The sequence below is a fragment of the Symphalangus syndactylus genome, chromosome 1 (assembly GCF_028878055.3).
Source record: "Symphalangus syndactylus isolate Jambi chromosome 1, NHGRI_mSymSyn1-v2.1_pri, whole genome shotgun sequence".
Lineage (NCBI taxonomy): Eukaryota > Metazoa > Chordata > Mammalia > Primates > Hylobatidae > Symphalangus > Symphalangus syndactylus.
Window position 1 is genome coordinate 122,091,766 of NC_072423.2, and position 21,290 is coordinate 122,113,055.

At 37.8% G+C, this 21,290-nt stretch overlaps 1 protein-coding gene across 1 annotated transcript in view; it reads left to right on the plus strand.

The window, feature by feature from the left end:
* Positions 1 to 20,035, plus strand: part of SCN11A (sodium voltage-gated channel alpha subunit 11) — a 97,578-nt gene extending 77,543 nt beyond the window's left edge. The window contains exons 24-26 of the mRNA XM_055294803.1: positions 2,832 to 2,932; positions 15,925 to 16,195; positions 18,987 to 20,035. Of these exons, the coding sequence (XP_055150778.1) occupies positions 2,832 to 2,932; positions 15,925 to 16,195; positions 18,987 to 20,035 (1,421 nt within the window). The remainder of the gene's footprint in view (positions 1 to 2,831; positions 2,933 to 15,924; positions 16,196 to 18,986) is intronic.
* Positions 20,036 to 21,290: the final 1,255 nt, after the last annotated feature.

The following is a 21,290-nucleotide window of genomic DNA, read 5'->3' on the forward strand; positions in this document are numbered from 1 at the left end:
TTGTTTTTAAATTTCTTGCTCTTCTAAAACAATTATGACCATTTTTTAAATTCTGTGTATCTCTGATTATTTCTTCAGCATAAATTCCTAGAATTAGAATATTAAAATCATTGAAGACATATTGTCAAAATACCTTCCAGAAATGCTGTGCTAGGTACCCTTATTCTGCAGAATATGAAAATGCGTGGTTACTGAGATCTCATCATTCTAATTGTTATACTTTTATTATCTTTTTTAGACTGATGGGGAAGTGTTATCTCATTGTTTTATATTTATTTATTTGATCATTAGTGAGGTTACACACTTTTTCACAGATTGATGGCCACAAGTATTTCTCCTTTAAGAGTTTTTTATTTATATCATTTGTCTATTTTTAAGTCTGAGATTGCCATCTTTTTTGTATGCATTTTTATATAATTAGTCCAATTTGTGACATGCATCTTATATTTTTGTAATAACATATTTAACTTATAGACATTAGTATTTTTCAGAGTCAAACTCCCAATCTTGTTGTTTTTGGATTTTTTTTTAATTGTACTTATGAACTAAAGGCATTTCTCAATCCCCAAATCAAGTAACTAAGTATTCTCCTTTGGTTTTCCTAATTGTTTTATGGCTTTCTTTTATTTTTCCTCTGGACTCTCATAATTCATCCAAAATGTACCTTGATACCAATTGGCCTTCTTAGCATCTGCTGGGGAAGTTGTTCCCTGTTGTTACACAAACTGTATTGCTTCTGCTACTCAGGAGTGTGTGATGTAGCATCCTCTCTGTAATATGCATCTTGATTTCTATCACTACCTGCAATTTGGATGTCAGCCTTTGTGATTTTAGATTTAAGCTTACATTAGAAATCATTGTTTTGATCAATCTACTATATCCTTTTGTTTTGTCTTGTTTTACTTTTTATTACAGAAAATCTCAAACATGCACAAGAGTGTACTAGAATTAACCTAAAATATCCATCACCCAGAACAACATTTATTGACTTAGGAATGTCCTTGTTCTAAGCCATATATGCCCTTACTCAACTCTGCCACCAGATTTTTTTATGGAGCAAACCACAGACATCACATCATTTGATTCATAAATATTTTAGAACATATGTCTTTTTAAACATAACCACAATTCCATTAGCACACCAAAAAATTTAATGTGAGTTCTTTAAATTCATCAAATACCCAGTCTATTTTCAAATTGGTCTGAGCCTTTAATTTAAAAGAAAAATGTTTATTTATTAATTCTGTGTTTCACTGTTGAAGCTTTTTGTTTGTTTGTTTCCAAATCAGGATTCAAACACATAAGGTCTTTCCGTTTGACAACTTTCTTGTTCTCTGAAATGCCACAATGTTCCAAGTTTAGGTTGTACCTTTCCTGCCCTAGATCTGTAATCAGCCATTTCTCTAAAAACTGTTTGTTTCTTTGTGGGAAACGGTCTCGAAGACCACAATCTAGAATGCTCATTGTCATTGTTTCTAAGCCTTTGAGTGGACAGAGTTGCTTAAAATTCAGGACTACAAGGAAATATATAAGTGGAAGCTTGCATACTGATAACTCAAATTCAGGACTACAAAGTTTTCACTTAACATCTATATCTCCCCTTTTCCACACTGAGAAACCTTATTCTCAAAGGCAAAAACGATAGAATTTAAAATTTCCACAATTACTCATTTTCTTTATCTCACAACACACATACACACACTACAGTCTCAGAATAGTGGTATTAATACTATTATGACATATATGATTACTAAAAGACTAATTTCTTCCCAGCATCCTAGAACAACTTGATTAATTTTTAGGTTGACTTCTAGGGCTACATATTTTTATCTGTGCTGGTGGAGTAAAGTCAGCCCCCAAACCCTCATCAAAGTAAGCCTGGAGTCACAAATAATCAGGGAAGACGGGCTTTTTACTCATAGTCTGGATTGAGACAATTTTCTGGTTGTCTTCCATTGCCAACAGAAAGATTCGGGTTTTTTTTCTTTACCATTCTGTTGGCTGCCTTTGGATAGTCCCATATTCTTGCGAAGACGTCTGTGCCTATCCTGCCTTTTCATAGGCCTTATTTCCCATTTACCCCCTTACATTTACTAAAAACTGAGATTCTAGTTTACAGAGATTATTAAATGTTCTAAGACCAGCCACGGCTTTGGGCTGATTTACTAGTCTATGTTTTTGATCTCTCAATTTTCAGACCCCCAATTTTTTTTCTTACTTTTATGCAAGTTCAGCTTTACATTTTAAAAGAATTCTGTTCTAGTTTATCTAGCCTTTCTAAATATGTTGCCCCCAAATTTCCAGATATGAGAATCCTAGTTCATTTTTCTGTTCTTTCTTGCTCAGTAGTGAAAATAGTTAGAACTTTTTTTTTTCCCTGAGAGTGGCTCTGAACAGATTTTATGCAGCTTTGTTAGTAGTGTTATGTGTATTCATTATTTAAGAGAAATTCAATTGCCTTTATGAGATGTTTGTCTAAATTTTTGTACTAATTTCTATTTTTGTTGCATCACGGTTTGATTTATGCAAGCTGAAATATATCAAATTTTTGTAAAGATTCTGTGTATATTTGCAAATATTTGTAACCTCTCTGTTCTAAAAAGTGAAAAATAACTGATAAAGGTAACTTTATTTCTCCTGTACACCTTAACTTAAATCTTGTTTCTTTACAGCATTTTGCTATGGTCCAGTCTTTTAAGCTTACCATTGAAATTTTAGGAATTGTTAATAGAAATGTAATGTAATTTCAAAATTGTGTCAAAAAATTCAGAACTAGATTCCAAAAAAAACTTGTTAAAGGTAATTAGCTCTTATCTTCTCCATATACTTAGGTGGCCAAGACATTTTTATGACAGAAGAACAGAAGAAATACTATAATGCAATGAAAAAATTAGGATCCAAAAAACCTCAAAAACCCATTCCACGGCCTCTGGTGAGAGCAATTGAATGACTGTAAATATGTAGAACAGTTGAGTTACTGTAAGGAACTCAAATTTCCGCAATGCCATCCTTCTTTATTTTTAAAATTTGCAGACATTAAGGACTCAACAGAAGTCAAGACATATTCAAACACTTAGGAAAATTAGATACTCAAATTCAAAAGTAAGAGCCTGGACAACAACTTAAATTTATTTTTTAGTGAGCCAGGCAGTATGTGCTTAAGTAAATACTTATTGCAACCATATGAACTTAGTGGTTTGTTTGAACTTAATTTTGACCAGTTTTATTTTATTTTATTTCAGTAGTTTTTGGGGAACAGGTGGTTTTTTGTTCCATGTGTAAGTTCTTTAGTGGTGATTTCTGAGGTTTTGGTGCACCTGTCACCCAAGCAGTGTACACTGTACCCAGTGTGTAGTCTTGTATTCCTCACCCTCTTCCCACCCATTTCCTTGATTCCCCAAAGTCCATTATATCATTCTTACACCTTTATGTCCTCACAGCTTAGGTCCTACTTATAAGTGAGAACATACAATACTTGATTTTCCATTCCTGAGTTAGTTCACTTAGAATAATGGTCTCCAAATCCATCCAGGTTGCTGCAAAGGCCATTATTTCACTCCTTTTTATGGCTGACTAGTATTCCATGGTGTAGATATACCACATTTTCTTTATCTGTTCTTTGGTTGGCAGGCATTTAGGTTGGTTTCACATTTTTGCCATTGTGAACTGTGCTGCTACAAACATGTGGTGTGTGTTAAGTGTCTTTTTCATGTAATAACTTCTTTTCCTTTGGATAGGTACCTAGTAGTGAGATTGCTGAATCAAATAGTAGTTCTACTTTTGGATCTTTAAGGAATTTCCATACTGGTTTTCATAGTGGTTATGCTAGTTTACATTCCCACCAACAGTGTAAAAGTGTTCCCTTTTCACCACATCCATGCCAACATCTATTTTTTTTTTATTTTTAAATTATGATCATTCTTGCAGGAGTAAAGTGGCATCCCATTGTGGTTTTAATTTGCATTTCCCTGATAATTAGTGATGTTGAGCATTTTTTTTCTGTGTTTCTTGGCCATTTGTAAATCTTCTTTTGAGAATTGTCTGATTATGTCCTTTGCCTACTTTTGGATAGAATTGTTTTTGTCTTGATGATTTGTTTGAGTTCCTTGTAGATCCTGAAAATTAGTCTTTTGTCAGATGCATAGTTTGTGAATATTTTCTCCCACTTGATGAGTTGTCTCTTTACTCTGCTGATTATTTATTTTGCTGTGCAGAAGATTTTTAGTTTAATTAGGTCTCATTTATTTATTTTTGTTTTTGTTGCATTTGCATTTGGGTTCTCGGTCATGAATTCTTTGCCTAAGCCAATATCTGGAAGAGTTTTCTTGATGTTATATTCTATATTCTAGAATTTGTATGGTTTCAGGTCTTAGAGTTAAGTCTGATCCATCTTGAGTTGATTTTTTTTCTTTTTTAATTTAATTTAATTTTATTTTTATTATACTTTAAGTTTTAGGGTACATGTGCACAATGTGCAGGTTTGATTTTTGTACCAGGTGAGAGATGAGGATCTAGCTTCATTCTTCTACATGCAAATCACCAATTATCCCAACACATTTTGTGCGATAGAGTGCCCTTTCCCCAGTTTATGTTTGTTTGCTTTGCCAAAGATCAATTGGCTGTAACTATTTGGCTTTTTTGGGGGATTCTCTATTCTGTTCCATTGGTCTACATGCCTGTTTTTATGCCAGTACCATGCTGTTTCAGTAACTATGGCCTTGTAGTATGGTTTAAAGTCAGGTAATGTGATGCCTCCAAATTCGTTCTTTTTGCTTAGTCTTGCTTTGGCTATGCAGGCTCTTTTTTGGTTCCATATGAGTTTTAAGATTTTTTTTCTTGTCCTGTGAAGGATGATGGTGGTATTTTGTTGGGAATTGCACTGAGTCTGTAGATTGCTTTTGACAGTATGGTCATTTTCACAATGTTAATTCTACCTATCCATGAGCAGAGGATGTGCATCCGTTTGTTTGTGTCATTAATGACTTTTTTCAGCAGTGTTTTGTAGTTTTCCATGTAGAGATCTTTCATCTCCTTGGTTGAGTATATTTCTAAGTATTTTATTTTTTTCTGCAGCTGTTGTAAAATAAATTGAATTCTTGATTTGTTTCTCAGCTTGGTTTTCGGTGTACAGCAGTGCTACTGATTTATGTACATTGATTTTGTATCCTGAAACTTTACTGAATTCATTTTTCAGATCTAGGAACTTTTTGGATGAGTCTTTAGGGTTTTCTAAGTATACAGTCATATCCTTGGCAAACAGCAATAGTTTGACTTCCTCTTTTCCAATTTGAATGCTCTTTATTTCTTTCTCTTATCTGATTGTTCTGGCTAGGACTTCTGAGTGCTATGTTGAATAGAAGTGGTGAAAGTGGGCATCCTTATCTTGTCCCAGTTGTCGTGGGGAATGCTTTCAACCATTACCTGTTCAGTATGATGTTGGCTGTGGGTTTGTCATAGATGGCTTTTACTACCTTGTGCTATGTTCCTTCTATGCCAATTTTGCTGAGGGTTTTATCATAAAGAGATGCGGAATTTTGTCAAATGCTTTTTCTGTGTCTGTTGAGATGATCATATAATTTTTGTTTTTAATTCTGTTTATGTGATGTATCACATTTATTGACTTGTGTATGTTAAACCATCCCTGCATTCCTGATATAAAACCCACTTGGTCATGGTGGATTTTCTTTTTGATACGCTGTTGGATTTAGTTAGCTAGTATTTTTTGAGTATTTTTGCACCTATAGTAATCAGGAATATTGGTCTGTAGTTTTCTTTTTTGTTGTGTCCTTTCCTGGTTTTGGTATTAGGGTGATACTGGCTTCATAGAATGATTTAGGGAGGATTCCCTCTTTCTCTATCTTTTAGTGTAATCACCCTTGCCCCCTGCCTAGTCAGAGCCAATTTATCAAGATGGGGGAATTGCAATGGAGAAAGAGTAATTCACACAGAGCTGGCTGTGTGGGAGATGGGAGTTTTATTATTACTCAAATCAGTCTCCCTGAGCATTCAGGGATCAGAGTTTTTAAAGATAATTTGGCGGGTAGGGGCTAGGGAAATGGGGAGTGCTAATTGGCCAGGTTTGATATGGAATCATAGGGGGTCAAAATTAGGTTTTCTTGCTGTCTTCTGTTCCTGGGTGGAATGGCAGACCTGGTTGAGGCAGATTATGGGTCTGGGTGGTGTCAGCTGATCCATCTAGTGCAGGGTCTGCAAAATATCTCAAGCACTGATCTTAGGTTTTACAATACTGATGTTATCCCCAGGAGCAATTTGAGGAGGTTCAGACTCTTGGAGTCCAGGGGCTGCATGACCCCTAAACCTTAATTTCTAATCTTGTAGCTAATTTGTTAGTCCTGCAAAGGCAGACTGGTCCCCAGGCAAGAGGAGGGGTCTTTTGGGGAAAGATCTATTATCAATTTTGTTTCAAAGTCAGGCCATGAACTGAATTCCTTCCCAAAGTTAGTTCAGCCTATGCCCAGGAATGAACAAGGACAGCTTAAAGGTTAGAAGAAGATGGAGTCCATTAGTTGTGATTTCTTTCACTATCACAATTTCCTCAGTTATAATTTTGCAAATGTGTTTCTGTAAGTAGGACTGGTACCAATTCTTCTTTAAATGTCTGATAGAATTCAGCTGTTAATCCATCTGGTCCTGGACTTTTTTGGTTGGCAATTTTTTTATTACTGTTTCAATCTTGCTACTTTTTATTGGTCTGTTCAGAGTTTCTATTTCTTCCTGATTTAATCTAGGATGGTTGTATATTTCCAGGAATTTATCCATTTCCTCTGGATTTTCTAATTTGTGCATGTATGTGTTTGTAGTAGCCTTGAATGATCTTTTGTATTTCTCTGGTATCAGTTGTACTATCTCCTGTATCATTTTTAATTGAGCTTATTTTGATCTTCTCTCTTCTTGGTTAATCTCACTAATGGTCTATCATTTTTATCTTTTCAAATAACCAGCTTTTTGTTTCATTTACCTTTTGTATTTTTTTTTGTTTTAGTTTCATTTATTTCTGCTTGATCTTTGTTATTTATTTTCTTCTGCTGGGTTTGGATTTGCCTTTGGCTTGTTTTTCTTTCTCTAATTCCTTGAGATCTGACCTTAGATTGTCTGTGAGTGCTCTTTCAGACATTGTGATGTAGGCATTTAATGCTAAAAACTTTGCTTTTAGCACCACTTTTGCTGTATCTCAGTGGTTTTCATAAGTTATGTCACTATTATCATTCAGTTCAAAGAATTTTTAAATTTACATCTTGATTTCATTGTTAACCCAAAGATCATTCAAGAGGAGATTATTTAATTTCCATGTATTTGTATAGTTTTGAAGGTTCCTTTTGGAGTTAATTTCCAGTTTTATTCCACTGTGGTCTGAGAGGATATTTGATATGATTTTGATTTTCTTAAATTTATTATGAGTTGTTTTGTGATCTATCATATGGTCTATCTCCATGTGATATGGAGAATGCTCCATGTGCTGATGAATAGAATGTATATTCTGCAGTTGTTGGGTAGAATGTTCTGTAAACATCTGTTAATTTTGTTTGTTCTAGGGTATCGTTTAAGTCCATTGTTTCTTTGTTTAATTTCTGTCTTGATTATCTGTCTAGTGCTGTCAGTGCTATACTGAAGTCTCCCACTATTATTGTGTTGCCTCCTTACTTAGGTCTAATAGTGATTGTTTTATGAATTTGGGAGCTCCAGTGTTAGGTACACATATATTTAGGACTGTGATGTTTTCCTGTCGAACTAATCATTTTATCATTATATAATGTCCCTCTTTGTCTTTTTCAACTTTTGTTGCTTTAAAGTCTGTTTTGTCTGATATAAGAATAGCTACTCTTGCTCACTTTTCATTTCCATTTGCATGGAATATCTTTTTCCACCCTTTACCTTAAGTTTATATGAGTCCTTATGTGTTAGGTGAGTCTCTCGAAGACAGTAGATGCTTGGTTTGTGGATTGGTATCCATTCTACAATTCTGTATCTTTTAAATGGAGTGTTTAGGCCATTTACATTCCATGTTAGTATTGAGATGTGAAGTACTGTTCTATTCATCATGTTAGTTGTTGCCTAAATACTTTGTTGGGTTTTTTTTTTAAGCTTAAAAATTACAATGGAATAATTTTTTTAATTTGTATTATCCACAAAGTTTTATTTAAATTGATCTGTATCTATTTGCATCATTATATCTGAGAACTTGTGATAGCTGTCTAAACTCAGACTTACTAAGTCAAGTCCATGAATGGGCATGTTTGGGGGCGCTGTATTTCTTTTTTTTTTTTTTAATTATACTTTAGGTTTTAGGGTACATGTGCACAATGTGCAGGTTTGTTACATATGTATCCATGTGCCATGTTGTTTTGCTGCACCCATTAACTCGTCATTTAGCATTAGGTATTTCTCCTAATGCTGTCCCTCCCCCCTCTCCCCACCCCACAACATTCCCCGGAGTGTGATGTTCCCCTTCCTGTGTCCATGAGTTCTCATTGTTCAATTCCCACCTATGAGTGAGAACATGCGGTGTTTGCTTTTTTGTCCTTGCGATAGTTTACTGAGAATGATGTTTTCCAGTTTCATGTTGTTTTATAGGCCCCATGAGAATTATGCTTTAAGGAGGTTTTTTTGTTTGTTTTGTTTTGTTTTGGTGTATTTCAAGGTTTTGTTTCATAATTTAGAATTCCTTTATGCATTTCTTGTAGTGTTGGTTTGGTGTTGATGAATTCTCTCAGCATTTATTTGTCTGAAAAAGACTTTATCTCTCCCTCATTTATGAAGCTTAGTTTCACTGGATACAAAATTCTTGGCTGACAATTATATTATTTATGGAGGCTAAAGATAGGATCCCAATTCCTTCCAGCTGGTAAGGTTTCTGCTGAGAAGTTAACTGTTAATCTGATAGGTTTGCCTTTATAGGTTATCTATTTCTTTTGTCTCATAGCTCTTAAGATTCTTTCCTTCATCTTGACTTTAGATAACTTGATGACTATGTGCCTAGGTGATAATCTTTTTGTGATGAACTTCCCAGAAGTTCTTTGAGCTTCTTATTTGGTTGTCTAGATTTCTAACAAGGCCAGGAAAGTTTTCCTCAATTATTTCTTCAAATAAGTTTTATGAACTTTAGATTTCTCTTCTTCATCAGGAAGACCAATTATTCTTAGGTTTAGCCATTTAACATAATCCCAAATTTCTTGGAGGCTTTGTTCATTTTTTAAACTTTTTTCTTTGTCTTTGTCTGATTGGCTTTTAATTCAAAAGCCTTGTCTTTGAGCTCTAAAGTTCTTCTACTTGTCCTAGTCTATTGTTGAAATTTGCCATGGCATTTTGCATTTCCCTAGGTGTTTCTTTCATTTCCAGAAGTTGTGAGTATTTTTTCTTTATGATATCTATTTCTCTGGAAAATTTTTTTGTCCATATCTCGTATTGTTGTTTAAATTTCTTTAAGTGGGTTTTCACATTTCTTTGGTATCTCCTTGATTAGCTTAATAATAAATCTTCTGAATTCTTTATCTGGAAATTCAGAGATTTCTTCTTGGTTTGGATCCATTGCTGAGAAGCTAGTATGATCTTTTGGAGGTGTTATAGAACCTGTTTTGTCATATCACCAGAATTACTTTTCTGGTTCCTTTTCACTTGGGTAGACTATTACTTAAAATTGTTCTTGGATTTGTTTTTAATTGGACTGTGTTTTTTCTTAATTTAAAATATTTTCCCTCTTTAACATCAGGACAGTGTGTATTTTAGCCTAATTTGATTATTGGTCCTTGTAGGAGTAAAGACTCTGTATGAGATCCTTAGTTATAGAGAGTCATTGTGCACTGGCTTTCCCTGATGCTGGTTGTAGTAGTTATCATCTTTGTGTGCTGGCAAGTTCACAGTCTCCTATGGAGTTGGAATGGCAGGGATCTCTTGCAGCTTATCTGGTTCTCTCATGGTGTACATTTTTATTTATTTATTTAATTTTTTCCTAGTGTTTTATTTACTGACTTGATGATTCAGGCTTCAGGCCAATAGGGAAGGCATCCCTGAGTAGGCACCAGCTATGGCTAAGGCAGGTGGGTAAATGTAATACCCAACAGTAGGCTGAGGTCCCAGCCTTGATGAATGTGGCTGGGAGAGCTCTCAGTTAGATGCGCTGAGGTTTTATCAGGGTGAAGAGTGGAAGCTACCTCAGCTCCTCTGCCAGGTCAGCTAGAAAGCTATTCACCTCACAGCCTCACTCCTGTCCCAGTGTTTTGGCTGTTCAGATCAGACAGCCACCTCTTTTCATCTGTAGGAATGTTGATGTTCCAAGTAGGGAGGAACTGTGACTCTGCCTCTCACACAGTCTGAATCTGGGGTGTGCTCCTTCTGTGGGGCTGCACTCACCCTGGATTGTTCCAGACAGGCTGTCTATAGATGCCTCCATACTGTGTTCCTGTGGGGGAAGCCCCAGCCGTGTCTGCAGTGGAGTGCCAGGGGAAAACAAGGATGTCTTCTCTAAGACCCTTCACAATCACAGAGGATGCCTGCCCATTGGGCTAGAGGTGCAGACTTTCCCTACTGTGCCAGCACTGTAATTGTGCTTCTGCTGTGAGAAACTACCCACCAGCAGAAAGATCTGGAACTCAAGGCCTGCTCTTCAGATTCTTTTGTCCCACAGGGTGATCCCCTGATGTGGTGCATTCCCCCTTCCCTAGGGATGGGGCTTCCTGAAAGCCAGACTGCAGTATTGTTATTGCTCTTCTGGGTCTAGCCACCTGGCAGGGCTACTAGGCTCTGGGGTGGTACTGGGGAATGTTTGCAAAGAGTCCTGTGATGTGATCTGTTTTCAGGTTTCCCAGCTGTGGATACCAGCACCTGCTCTGGTGGAAGTGGCAGGAGAGTGAAGTAGACTCTGTGAGAGTCCTTGGCTGTAGATACATTAAGTATGCTGGCTTTCTCAAATGCCGGTTATGCTAGCAGTGAAGTTGTCATGTGGACAGACTCAGGACCTCTGGTTAGCCAGGATGTTGCAGGCAGTAGAATTAGCTGTCGTTTTCTCCTTCCTGGGATCAGCGCTATTCTGTCATGAATTGCGGTCATGTCCTGAGTTGTTTGACCTCCAGCCAGGAGGCGGTGCTTTCAAGAGAGCACCACCGTGCTATTAGCAGTGGGATATATGCTTGCTCTAAGTTGGCCAGGGGAAGTATTCTGACTTTTCAGGTGATAGGCAGAGCCATAAAACCCCCAAGGGTTTATGTCTTTTGTGTTCAGCTACTAGGACAGGTAGAGAAAAACCATCAGGTGAGGGCAGGGTTAGGCACGTCCAAGTGCAGACTCTCCTTGAGTGGGGCTTGCCATAACCACTGTGGGGGATGAGGAAGTGGTCCTCAGGCCAATGGGGTTATGTTCCAGAGGGGATTATGGCTACTTCTGCTGTGCAGTATAGATCACCAGAGAAGTGGGGGATAGCCAGTAGTGAAAGGCCTCGCCCAGCTCCCACACACTTGGTGAGGCTGGTCTTGCTCCTGCAGTGCCGTACTAACTGCACCAAGTTTAGATCCAGGCAGCCTACTCAGGGATCTCAAACCTGCCCCAGGCCATAAGCTTCCCTGCTGACAAAGCAAGCATGGCGTTCAGGCCACATCCCTCCCTGTCTGCCCACAACGTTAGCAGCTCCTGCACTCGTATTTGCAGCAACTCCCGTTAGCCCCCAGGATTCTGCTCAAGGAAGTTTGTGCCCAGTCGAAATTATCACAAAATCTAGTTGGAAGTTTCTTTCACCCTATAGCCCCTCCTGTATTTGGCTGGCTGCCTTCTCAGAAGGCCCCTGTGAGATACAGTCAGGAATGGCATTCCAGGGCTCAAGCTGGAGACTGGGAGTGCCTTCAAGGTTCCTGTTGCTTCTTCTACTTTGCACTTCATGCAGCTCCCTAAAGTCATTTCAGCTCTAGGTGAGGTTACATCCTTCTCTCGTGATCTGGATTTTCAGATTCCCCAGTGGGGATGTGTGTTTGGAGGCAGGTTTTCCCGTCTCTCACTCACACTTTGGGAACTCACGGCTTTTCACCTGTCTTGTGCAGTCTGCAGTGGCATGTCGCTTCTTTCAAAGGATCTGTGAATTCTTCTGGTTTTCCTGTTACGTTCTTGTGGTGGTTCTTGAAGCAAAAGTCCACAGTGTGAGTCTCCACACACTGTTCTGTCCATCCAAGTGGGAGATGCACGTTAGCCCTGCCTCCTATCTGCCATCTTCCTGTTTTTGCTTTTTTCAATTTTGATGAGTTTAAAATGTACTTGTAATATTTTTTACCAGTTTTTGTTAGTGTGAGGTTAAGGTCATGCATACTTACTTCCACTTTACAAGTATTTATGATAAACTTTGTGTATCAGGGATTGACAGACTTCTGCTTAAAGGCCCAGATGGTAAATATTTTAGTCTTTGCTGGCTATGTGTCTCTGTCATAGTACTCAACTCTGCCATTGTGGCACAGAAGCAGCCATATACAATATAGAACAAATGAACATGCCTGTATTCCAACACAACTTTATTTAGGGACATGGAAATTTAGAGTTTATATAATTATCATACATCGCTAAACTTTATTCTTCTTTTGTCTTTTTTCTCACCAAATATTTAAAAATGTAAAACCCATTCTGAGCTCATGGGCTGTACAATAACAGATAGGTCACTGGATTTGTCCTATAGGCCATGGTTTGCTGATACCTGCACTCTATGAATCCTGCTTTATCAGGTACTATGGGGCATGATAGAAGCAGCATGCCGGGCAGCTCCGTGCTTGCAGTCTAATTGAGGAGCTGAGATGTTGTATACATACTTGAGAGCATTGGATTATAAAGTAGTACAACAGACACAACAGAGTTGGTAGCTCTGACAAGTGAGTTTGAAAGCTCCATAGCAGAGCAGGTCAGTGGGTGCTGAAAAATCAGGGAAAGCCAGATGAAAGAGGGGCTTGCAATGGGAAGCATGCAGATAATTTGGAGATTTCCATTTGAACATGAGATTCTAAATGATGAATGCAGTTCACTTACTGCTATTCTCGGCACTCAGAATAGGGCCTGGCATAAAATGTGTTCTCAGTAATTATTTATTGAATAAAAAAAATGTTATAAGGCACAAACAGAGTCCACCACACTTAAATGAAGTATTTTTGATGCATTAAAAATGTCAATAAATGTCAGGGCCAAGAATTTAGAATTTATCTTTTATGTAGTGAGAGATTTTTGACCACAGGGTTCATAATAAAATTATATTTGGGAAGATTTAATCTGCCAGCGGTTTATGGGACTTCAGTTTACCTAAATTGAATCTAGCTTTTAAATACCAATCTCACTTTCTAGTACTGATTTCACTTTAAAGTTCTTACTTGAACTTGAGCCAACAACAAGAAAAGAGAGAATTTTTGTTTACATATGCATGCTATGCAGCCACTGACTCATTACCAGTTGGTCTTGGGTTTGGCATTAACTAAGAGTCACAAGACACAATATGTTCCCATATATTTATCAGTTTATTTCAAGCAACACAGCACACAGCCCAGCAGAAGTTGCAACACATAGATGCACTGCACAGAGCATGCTAGGCTGTAAGAGATGAACTGAAAGTGGGTGCAGACTACATTAACATAGGAAAGCTGTCACCTCCATTCCTTACCATCTTTTATAGCATGCTTATCACGTGGCTTATCTGGGAGTAGGTGCAAAGTCACAGCTCTCCCTGTGTAGCTACAACTCAAGCCTTCAGTGAATGATTCTGGTAATCAAATACAATCTCACCACTTAACACTGCACGTTTGTCTTGACTTTTATATTCCAGAGTAGTGTCGCATGACATAAATCCAACATCATATCACCAGAAGTCCCTGAGTTTGGGCTTAGACTTCAAATCAACAGTTAGCCATTGACCCACAACTTTATCTCCCCAGAGATTTTTTTTTCCATCTCTAAAATCCAAATATTAGCTTTTGACCCTCAAAACGAAGAGCAATTGCATAGGAGGAAAACATAGCTGTTTTGGCCTGAGCATTGATGCATTTCATTTCCAGTAATAGAACAAGGGGTTTGGAATCACTTCTGATTTCTCCTGAAGCATCTTCACAGGGTGGCTTCATTTCTTGGTTTAAAATTCATACTGAGGTATAGGAGTCACTCTATGTTCTGAAGTGACATAGAATGCTTTTTGATCATCCAACACTTTAGGTAATCCAACACTTTAGGACATTTATGCTCTTAATCTCCTCTATTTGTCTAGATGTTAGAGTTAACTATAAAACCAATACTCACCCTCCCTCATATTTCCTTTTGCCCTTCATTCCACTTCCCTGGAGTTCACCCTTGAAAGTGTCTTTTCTCCAGCTCTTTTCTGACTTCCCAAATTCATGCTTAAATAGGAAAGGCACTTGACTTTCTAGTGTCTTCTCCTGGCTCTTTGATAAAAGCCTTGGGGCTCCCAGCACATGGTTTGAAAATCACAACTGAAATGTAGTGTCCTCCAGTGTTGTCCCTACCCTCCTTCCTCTCATTGCCCTTGCTCTCGCCATGTGATATATAATTCACTCCCGTGGTTTTAATTCATATCAGTATTAATGTCATCTGTATTCTAGCTTCTGCACCTGCACTCCAAACTCATACTTCTACCTGCCCATTGCCCTTGGATCCCCCACTGGCACCTCAACTCAACCTGCTCAGGTCAGATCTATCATCTCCCTTTAATATTCCTCATCCTCTGTTCTCTGGCTGGTTAAATGGTTTTATCAACCAGAAACTATATTCTCAGTCTTAACTTTCTCAAAGCCCACTACATTTGAATTCTCTGACGGTTCTTGCTTCCACCTCACATTAGCTCTTAAGCCTATATGCTTTTATCTTTATCTGCTGTCACCACCACAAGCCAACATGATCTTTGCCTGGATTACATAACAGATCCCTTGCGTGTCTAAAGATGTATTATTAGGAGTATGTGAGTTCTCTAAAGATAATAGTGTATGCCACTTTGATTTGATGATAATATAATATAAAACAATATGTACACAGATTGTAAAGCAACCAATGTATAGTCAAGAATGCTATAAAATTTCAATGTCTGGGTTTGTATTTAGGAATAGTTTTCCACAAAGTGAAGAACAAAGTAGTGCTTCACAGCAGTTGTATTAAAGAAAATCATGGAATAATTTAGTAATTTCACTGCATATGGTAGACTTGGCATGCAAACTTGAGTTAGGACCTGTACCAGAACAATCAGCATATACTCACTTTTTGGGCAGTATGGCCATCTGTATATAAACCACATGTAAATTCACCCTCAGTTATAATATAAATTAATCATCTTTTTTCTGTCTTCAGTTTTAGTAATTATTGGATTATAATCTCATCTATTAGCTTTATCTTCAAGTGAACAAGACTTTTAAAATTGGCATTGGAGAATTATTTGAATACAGAATTTTGGTTAAGTTCTGATTGTTGTGAATTGGCAAATGGAGCATTGAAGATACTAATTCCATTTTGTCCAACATACTTATGTGAGCAGGTATTCTCTGCACTAATATTGTTGAAGTAAGAATACAGAAAGAGATAAAATATAGAGACCAAGATTCATCTTTTTATTATTAAATCCAACATGCACTGTTTTATTTCAGCAAAGCACATCATCAATCACGTCAAAGTTATGTTGTTACTAAGACTTTTTAATATTTTTTGTTTTAAAATGGAATTAAAACTATAAGCCTAAGCACTTAAAACCAGTTACTAATTACATTTGAATGAAAATATATAAGGCAACCCTGGGGATTTATAAGAATTTCTTGCCCTTTGAAAAGGGTCTGTGTATTTTTCAAGGAACTGCTTTAATTTTAAGGAAAAACAAATTCTGTTGTATTTATGTTCTTTTTATTGTATGTAATTTTATTCTTGCATTCAAAATGATTTATAATTTCTTTTTTCTCTCAGAACAAATGTCAAGGTCTCGTGTTCGATGTAGTCACAAGCCAGATCTTTGACATCGTCATCATAAGTCTCATTATCCTAAACATGATTAGCATGATGGCTGAATCAAATAACCAACCCGAAGCCATGAAATCCATCCTTGACCATCTCAACTTGGTCTTTGTGGTCATCTTTACATTAGAATGTCTCATCAAAATCTTTGCTTTGAGGCAATACTACTTCACCAATGGCTGGAATTTATTTGACTGTGTGGTCGTGCTTCTTTCCATTGTTAGTAAGTAAAATCAGCAGTCAGAGGGACTTTAAGAACCAGAAGTAAGTTTGTAAATCTTATCATTTTTTGAAGTTTGTTCAAACTATCCACAAAGCAGAAAACTGGGCCTAGTGTAGTTTCTGAAAGAATAGACAGGGGTACTAATGCCATTCTCTACCGGGAAGTTGCTAGGAGATAGAGAGTAATTTCCATTCCCTTAACTCACTACACAACTGAAATAGAGTTCAATAATTATGCAGCTAATGTATTCAATGGAAATAGACAAAATTAAAATGACTCAGAAGTTTTTGTGGTGGTAACCTGATTTATTCAGATAATTGAGTCAAAGTTCTACCTTTCCTGTGCAACTATAAGCCCTATGAGCATTTTATAGTTTTAAGGATTTACTGCCCATGTTTTTCCTTTGTTCAAAATCCACATGGATGCCAGATCACAATTATTGTGCCCCTGTGGCACTACTGTGCCCCCTTTCAACCCCTGTACAAGGCCCCATGGCCCACTCTAGATTGGGCTTCCAAGAGTATATCATTCAGACAATCAAAGCTTTTTTTCTATTCTATATCCCATGTTAACTTAAACCACAGTGTGAACTGTGATTGTCTCAGATTCTTTGACCCCACTTACCAACCAGCCTCATTCTCTAGTCAGTATGTTTTTTCTAATCACAGGCAGGGTTAACTAAAAGGTTTATAAAAGAATACAAAAGAAAGAAGGTTATTGCCATACACCTTCTTATAAAACACACACATATGCACATCAACTTTAAAATTAAATTCTTCATGGCTAAACCATAAGTGCTTACTCTGGGTTTTTGAAGTCTGGTTTTAATTAAACTGTTAACTTGACTTTTTATAATTATGTAAAACTGTCCCGGAGCCCTTCTCACTGTTCAAAACGCCATGAAGACAAAGAAAACTGATTTTCCAAGTGGAAGCTTTTGTGCGATCTCAGAAAGAATGCATCAAACGGATATATTGGATCAAGATATTTTGGTTCCTAATGCTACTGCAGCATTGCAGATGTTTCAGAGAACAACAACAAAATATGCTACAGTTCATAGTGTGTTCTGGTTTCTAAGCCATGATGTTAATGTAGATAAAGCTTAGCAATAGATTCTTCCATGAGTTTACAGTCAAGTAGACCTTTAATTTTTATTAGTCAATTCCAATCACAAGTCTTGGTGAAATTGACAGCAGCAAAAAAAAAAAAAAAAGCTAGAAAATGGTGGTCGGATGTCTGGGGAGGCCCTCTAAGAACTCAAAGAGCCCTTCCTCTGATGAGAAAAAGAGCAGCTCATTCATTCCACAGTTCCTTCCATGCAGTGCCAGGCATCATGCACTTTGTGGAAATGTTTCTGACTTTTGCCCTTTGAACAACTGCTAGGCAATTGCAGTTACACATGCTGTATGGCATTTGCCCCAGTGGATGAGAAAATCCACATATTAAGCCAAATAATACTCAGCAGTAGGATTAATCCATATATTAATCCTACTCACTAATGTGGACAGAGTTTTTTATGTCTTTGCCAATATTTCTGCCGTCCAACGCTTAGCCTCAATACTTTTCCAAGCTCTTTCCTAAGTTTTTGGAGAAATGCAAAATGAGTGTGAGTTGAAATGAATCTCTCTCTAGGATTTAACAATCTAGTTGAGGTATTACGGCTTACTCATCTTAAAGTGCCAAAAAAAGATAGGGAAATTAATTGAACACCAAATCACATGATGCAAAACAGAAATGAGCTCAGAGAAAGAAGAGATTACTATGGGCTTGATCAGCCCAAGAAATATTCATAGAGGAGATAGATCTTAAATGATAGGGCTCCTCCAATTGTTGCTGAATTGGCACTTAATAAATTTTACATCTTTCCAGGGTTGACTTCCCAATTAAAGTATGAATTAAACTTCTTTGGCATAATTGGGTAGTCAGTGAAGTATATAATCAACTAGTTCTCTTTAGTCATTAGGTGACAGCAGAGCATTCTGCTGCCCATGAACCCTAATAGACCCCAATGACCTTAGAGGACACTCAAGGTCATTAGGGGTCATGGGCACTCAAAGACTGCCCATGACCCCTAACGACCCTAGAAGACACTCAAAGCAAGAACAAGGCCATGTCTACACAAGGCAAGCATGTTCCAACCATTCTATAATGTTTAGGCCAAAATGTGAATTGTCTTAAATCCTTGCGTCACTCGCCTGCAGAGCAGGTAATGGAAGAGCAGGGCGACATTTTAGGTCAAATATTCAGCTGTTTGATCAAACCTCTGAAATGACATTTATGGGGTTTGCAGCAACAGAGAAAGTATCTCCAAATTGTGTCCCTTGAGCCTTTTGAGTTTGGATCTCACAAGTCCTTGGAATGAGGATGACAAATATGAAAGATCCATGGGCAGCTTCAGCCTAAAGGTGAGCATTCTAATGCTACCATTTCCCTCTGGCCCTACATACATTGTGGCTCTTTCAGCAGATAAGCTGTCCTCACTTGTAGTAGGGCTGTATTTAAATTCTTCTACACAAATAAATACAGCCCTTCTACACCTGTAGTAGGGCTGTGTTTAAATTCTTCTACACACAAATGTAGAAAAATTGTATGGCCCTTGGAAAGTATTTTCCAAATTAAGATGCAGATAGGTATTTTCCCTGATAGTGGTAAAAGAAATTCTTAGTTTTGTACATGAACTACAAAATATTGATAAAAAGTCGGCCTCCATAGGATTCTGAGGCAGGAGACAGGCTGGATCTGAAACCAGTGTGCCTTCTGGAAACTTATTTACTTTTCTCCTTCTCCTGAGGTACAATGATTTCTACCTTGGAAAATCAGGAGTACATTCCTTTCCCTCCGACGCTCTTCAGAATTGTCCGCTTGGCTCGGATTGGCCGAATCCTGAGGCTTGTCCGGGCTGCACGAGGAATCAGGACTCTCCTCTTTGCTCTGATGATGTCACTTCCTTCTCTGTTCAACATTGGTCTTCTACTCTTTCTGATTATGTTTATCTATGCCATTTTGGGTATGAACTGGTTTTCCAAAGTGAATCCAGAGTCTGGAATTGATGATATATTCAACTTCAAGACTTTTGCCAGCAGCATGCTCTGTCTCTTCCAGATAAGCACATCAGCAGGTTGGGATTCCCTGCTCAGCCCCATGCTGCGATCAAAAGAATCATGTAACTCTTCCTCAGAAAACTGCCACCTCCCTGGAATAGCCACATCCTACTTTGTCAGTTACATTATCATCTCCTTTCTCATTGTTGTCAACATGTACATTGCTGTGATTTTAGAGAACTTCAACACAGCCACTGAAGAAAGTGAGGACCCTTTGTGTGAAGATGACTTTGACATATTTTATGAAGTGTGGGAAAAGTTTGACCCAGAAGCAACACAATTTATCAAATATGCTGCCCTTTCTGACTTTGCTGATGCCTTGCCTGAGCCTTTGCGTGTCGCAAAGCCAAATAAATATCAATTTCTAGTAATGGACTTGCCCATGGTGAGTGGAGATCGCCTCCACTGCATGGATATTCTTTTCGCCTTCACCGCTAGGGTACTCGGTGGCTCTGATGGCCTGGATAGCATGAAAGCAATGATGGAAGAGAAATTCATGGAAGCCAATCCTCTCAAGAAGTTGTATGAACCCATAGTCACCACCACCAAGAGAAAGGAAGAGGAAAGAGGTGCTGCTATTATTCAAAAGGCCTTTCGAAAGTACATGATGAAGGTGACCAGGGGTGACCAAGGTGACCAAAATGACTTGGAAAACAGGCCTCATTCACCACTCCAGACTCTTTGCAATGGAGACTTGTCTAGCTTTGGGGTGGCCAAGGGCAAGGTCCACTGTGACTGAGCCCTCACCTCCGCGCCTACCTCACAGCTTCACAGCCTTGCCTCCAGCCTCTGAGCTCCAGGGGTCAGCAGCTTAGTGTATGAACAGGGAGCGGATTCACCAAATTAGCCATTCCATTTTCTTTTCTGGCTAAAATAAGTGATATTTCAATTTCATTTTAAATGATACTTACAAAGATATAGGATAAGGCTGCTTGACAACCACTGGTACAATTTTAATAAGGAAGAAGACACTAGGAAGGACTGTAAAAGGACATACCAATGTTAGGATTGAAATAGTTCAGGCCGGGCGCAGTGGCTCATGCCTGTAATCCCAGCACTTTGAGAGGCCAAGGCGGGTGGATCACGAGGTCAAGAGATTGAGACCATCCTGGCCAACATGATAAAACTCTATCTCTACTAAAAATACAAAAATTAGCTGGGCATGGTGGCATGCGCCTATAGTCCCAGCTACTCGGGAGGCTGAGGCAGGAGAATCGCTTAAACCTGGGAGATGGAGGTTGCAGTGAGCCAAGATCGTGCCACTGCACTCCAGCCTGGTGACAGAGTGAGACTGTCTCAAAAGAAAAGAAAAGAAACATGGTTCAAATTATATCTAAACAAAAAAGAATACGAAACAAAAAAACACATTAAAATTTTAAGTTGTATTTTCTGTTTCTAGGTACATCATTTTTGTTTGATATTTTCCTGATGCAAGTATGTGGTTTATCACATGTAGCTCTTTGCATGCTAAATGAAAATTCAAAACTTGCCAATAAATGAATAGCTTATTGCAGACATTTTTTACCAACATTAAATATTTCGGGTTTGTTTAAAACCTAGAGGCACAATCTTGATTTGTCAATTACTACCCTTTCACAAGCTACCATCTCAGATATATATATATATTATATATATATATATATATATATATATATATATATATATATAAATTCAATAAAGCTTTCTGTTTGTGTTTCTTTCAGATAGTACACTAATATTCCCCTTTCGTTCAGTGGTTCTGTGAGTAGTGGTTTAAATGTGGTGCTTTGCTTGCAATTAAAGACTAGAGCCAGTGGTGTATCTGACAAGTGTTTAACAACTGACCCTTCAGGAAAAAGGAAAGCCATGCTTTATAGCATTCACTAATCTCTGTGGTGTGAGTACTCCCATTATGGCTGATTTCAAGCTATCAACATAATGTTACTGGACGTGGAGTTGAGAAGAGATGCTCGTAATAAGTTCTTGAGAGCTGGCTCAAGCTGACTGCAGCACAT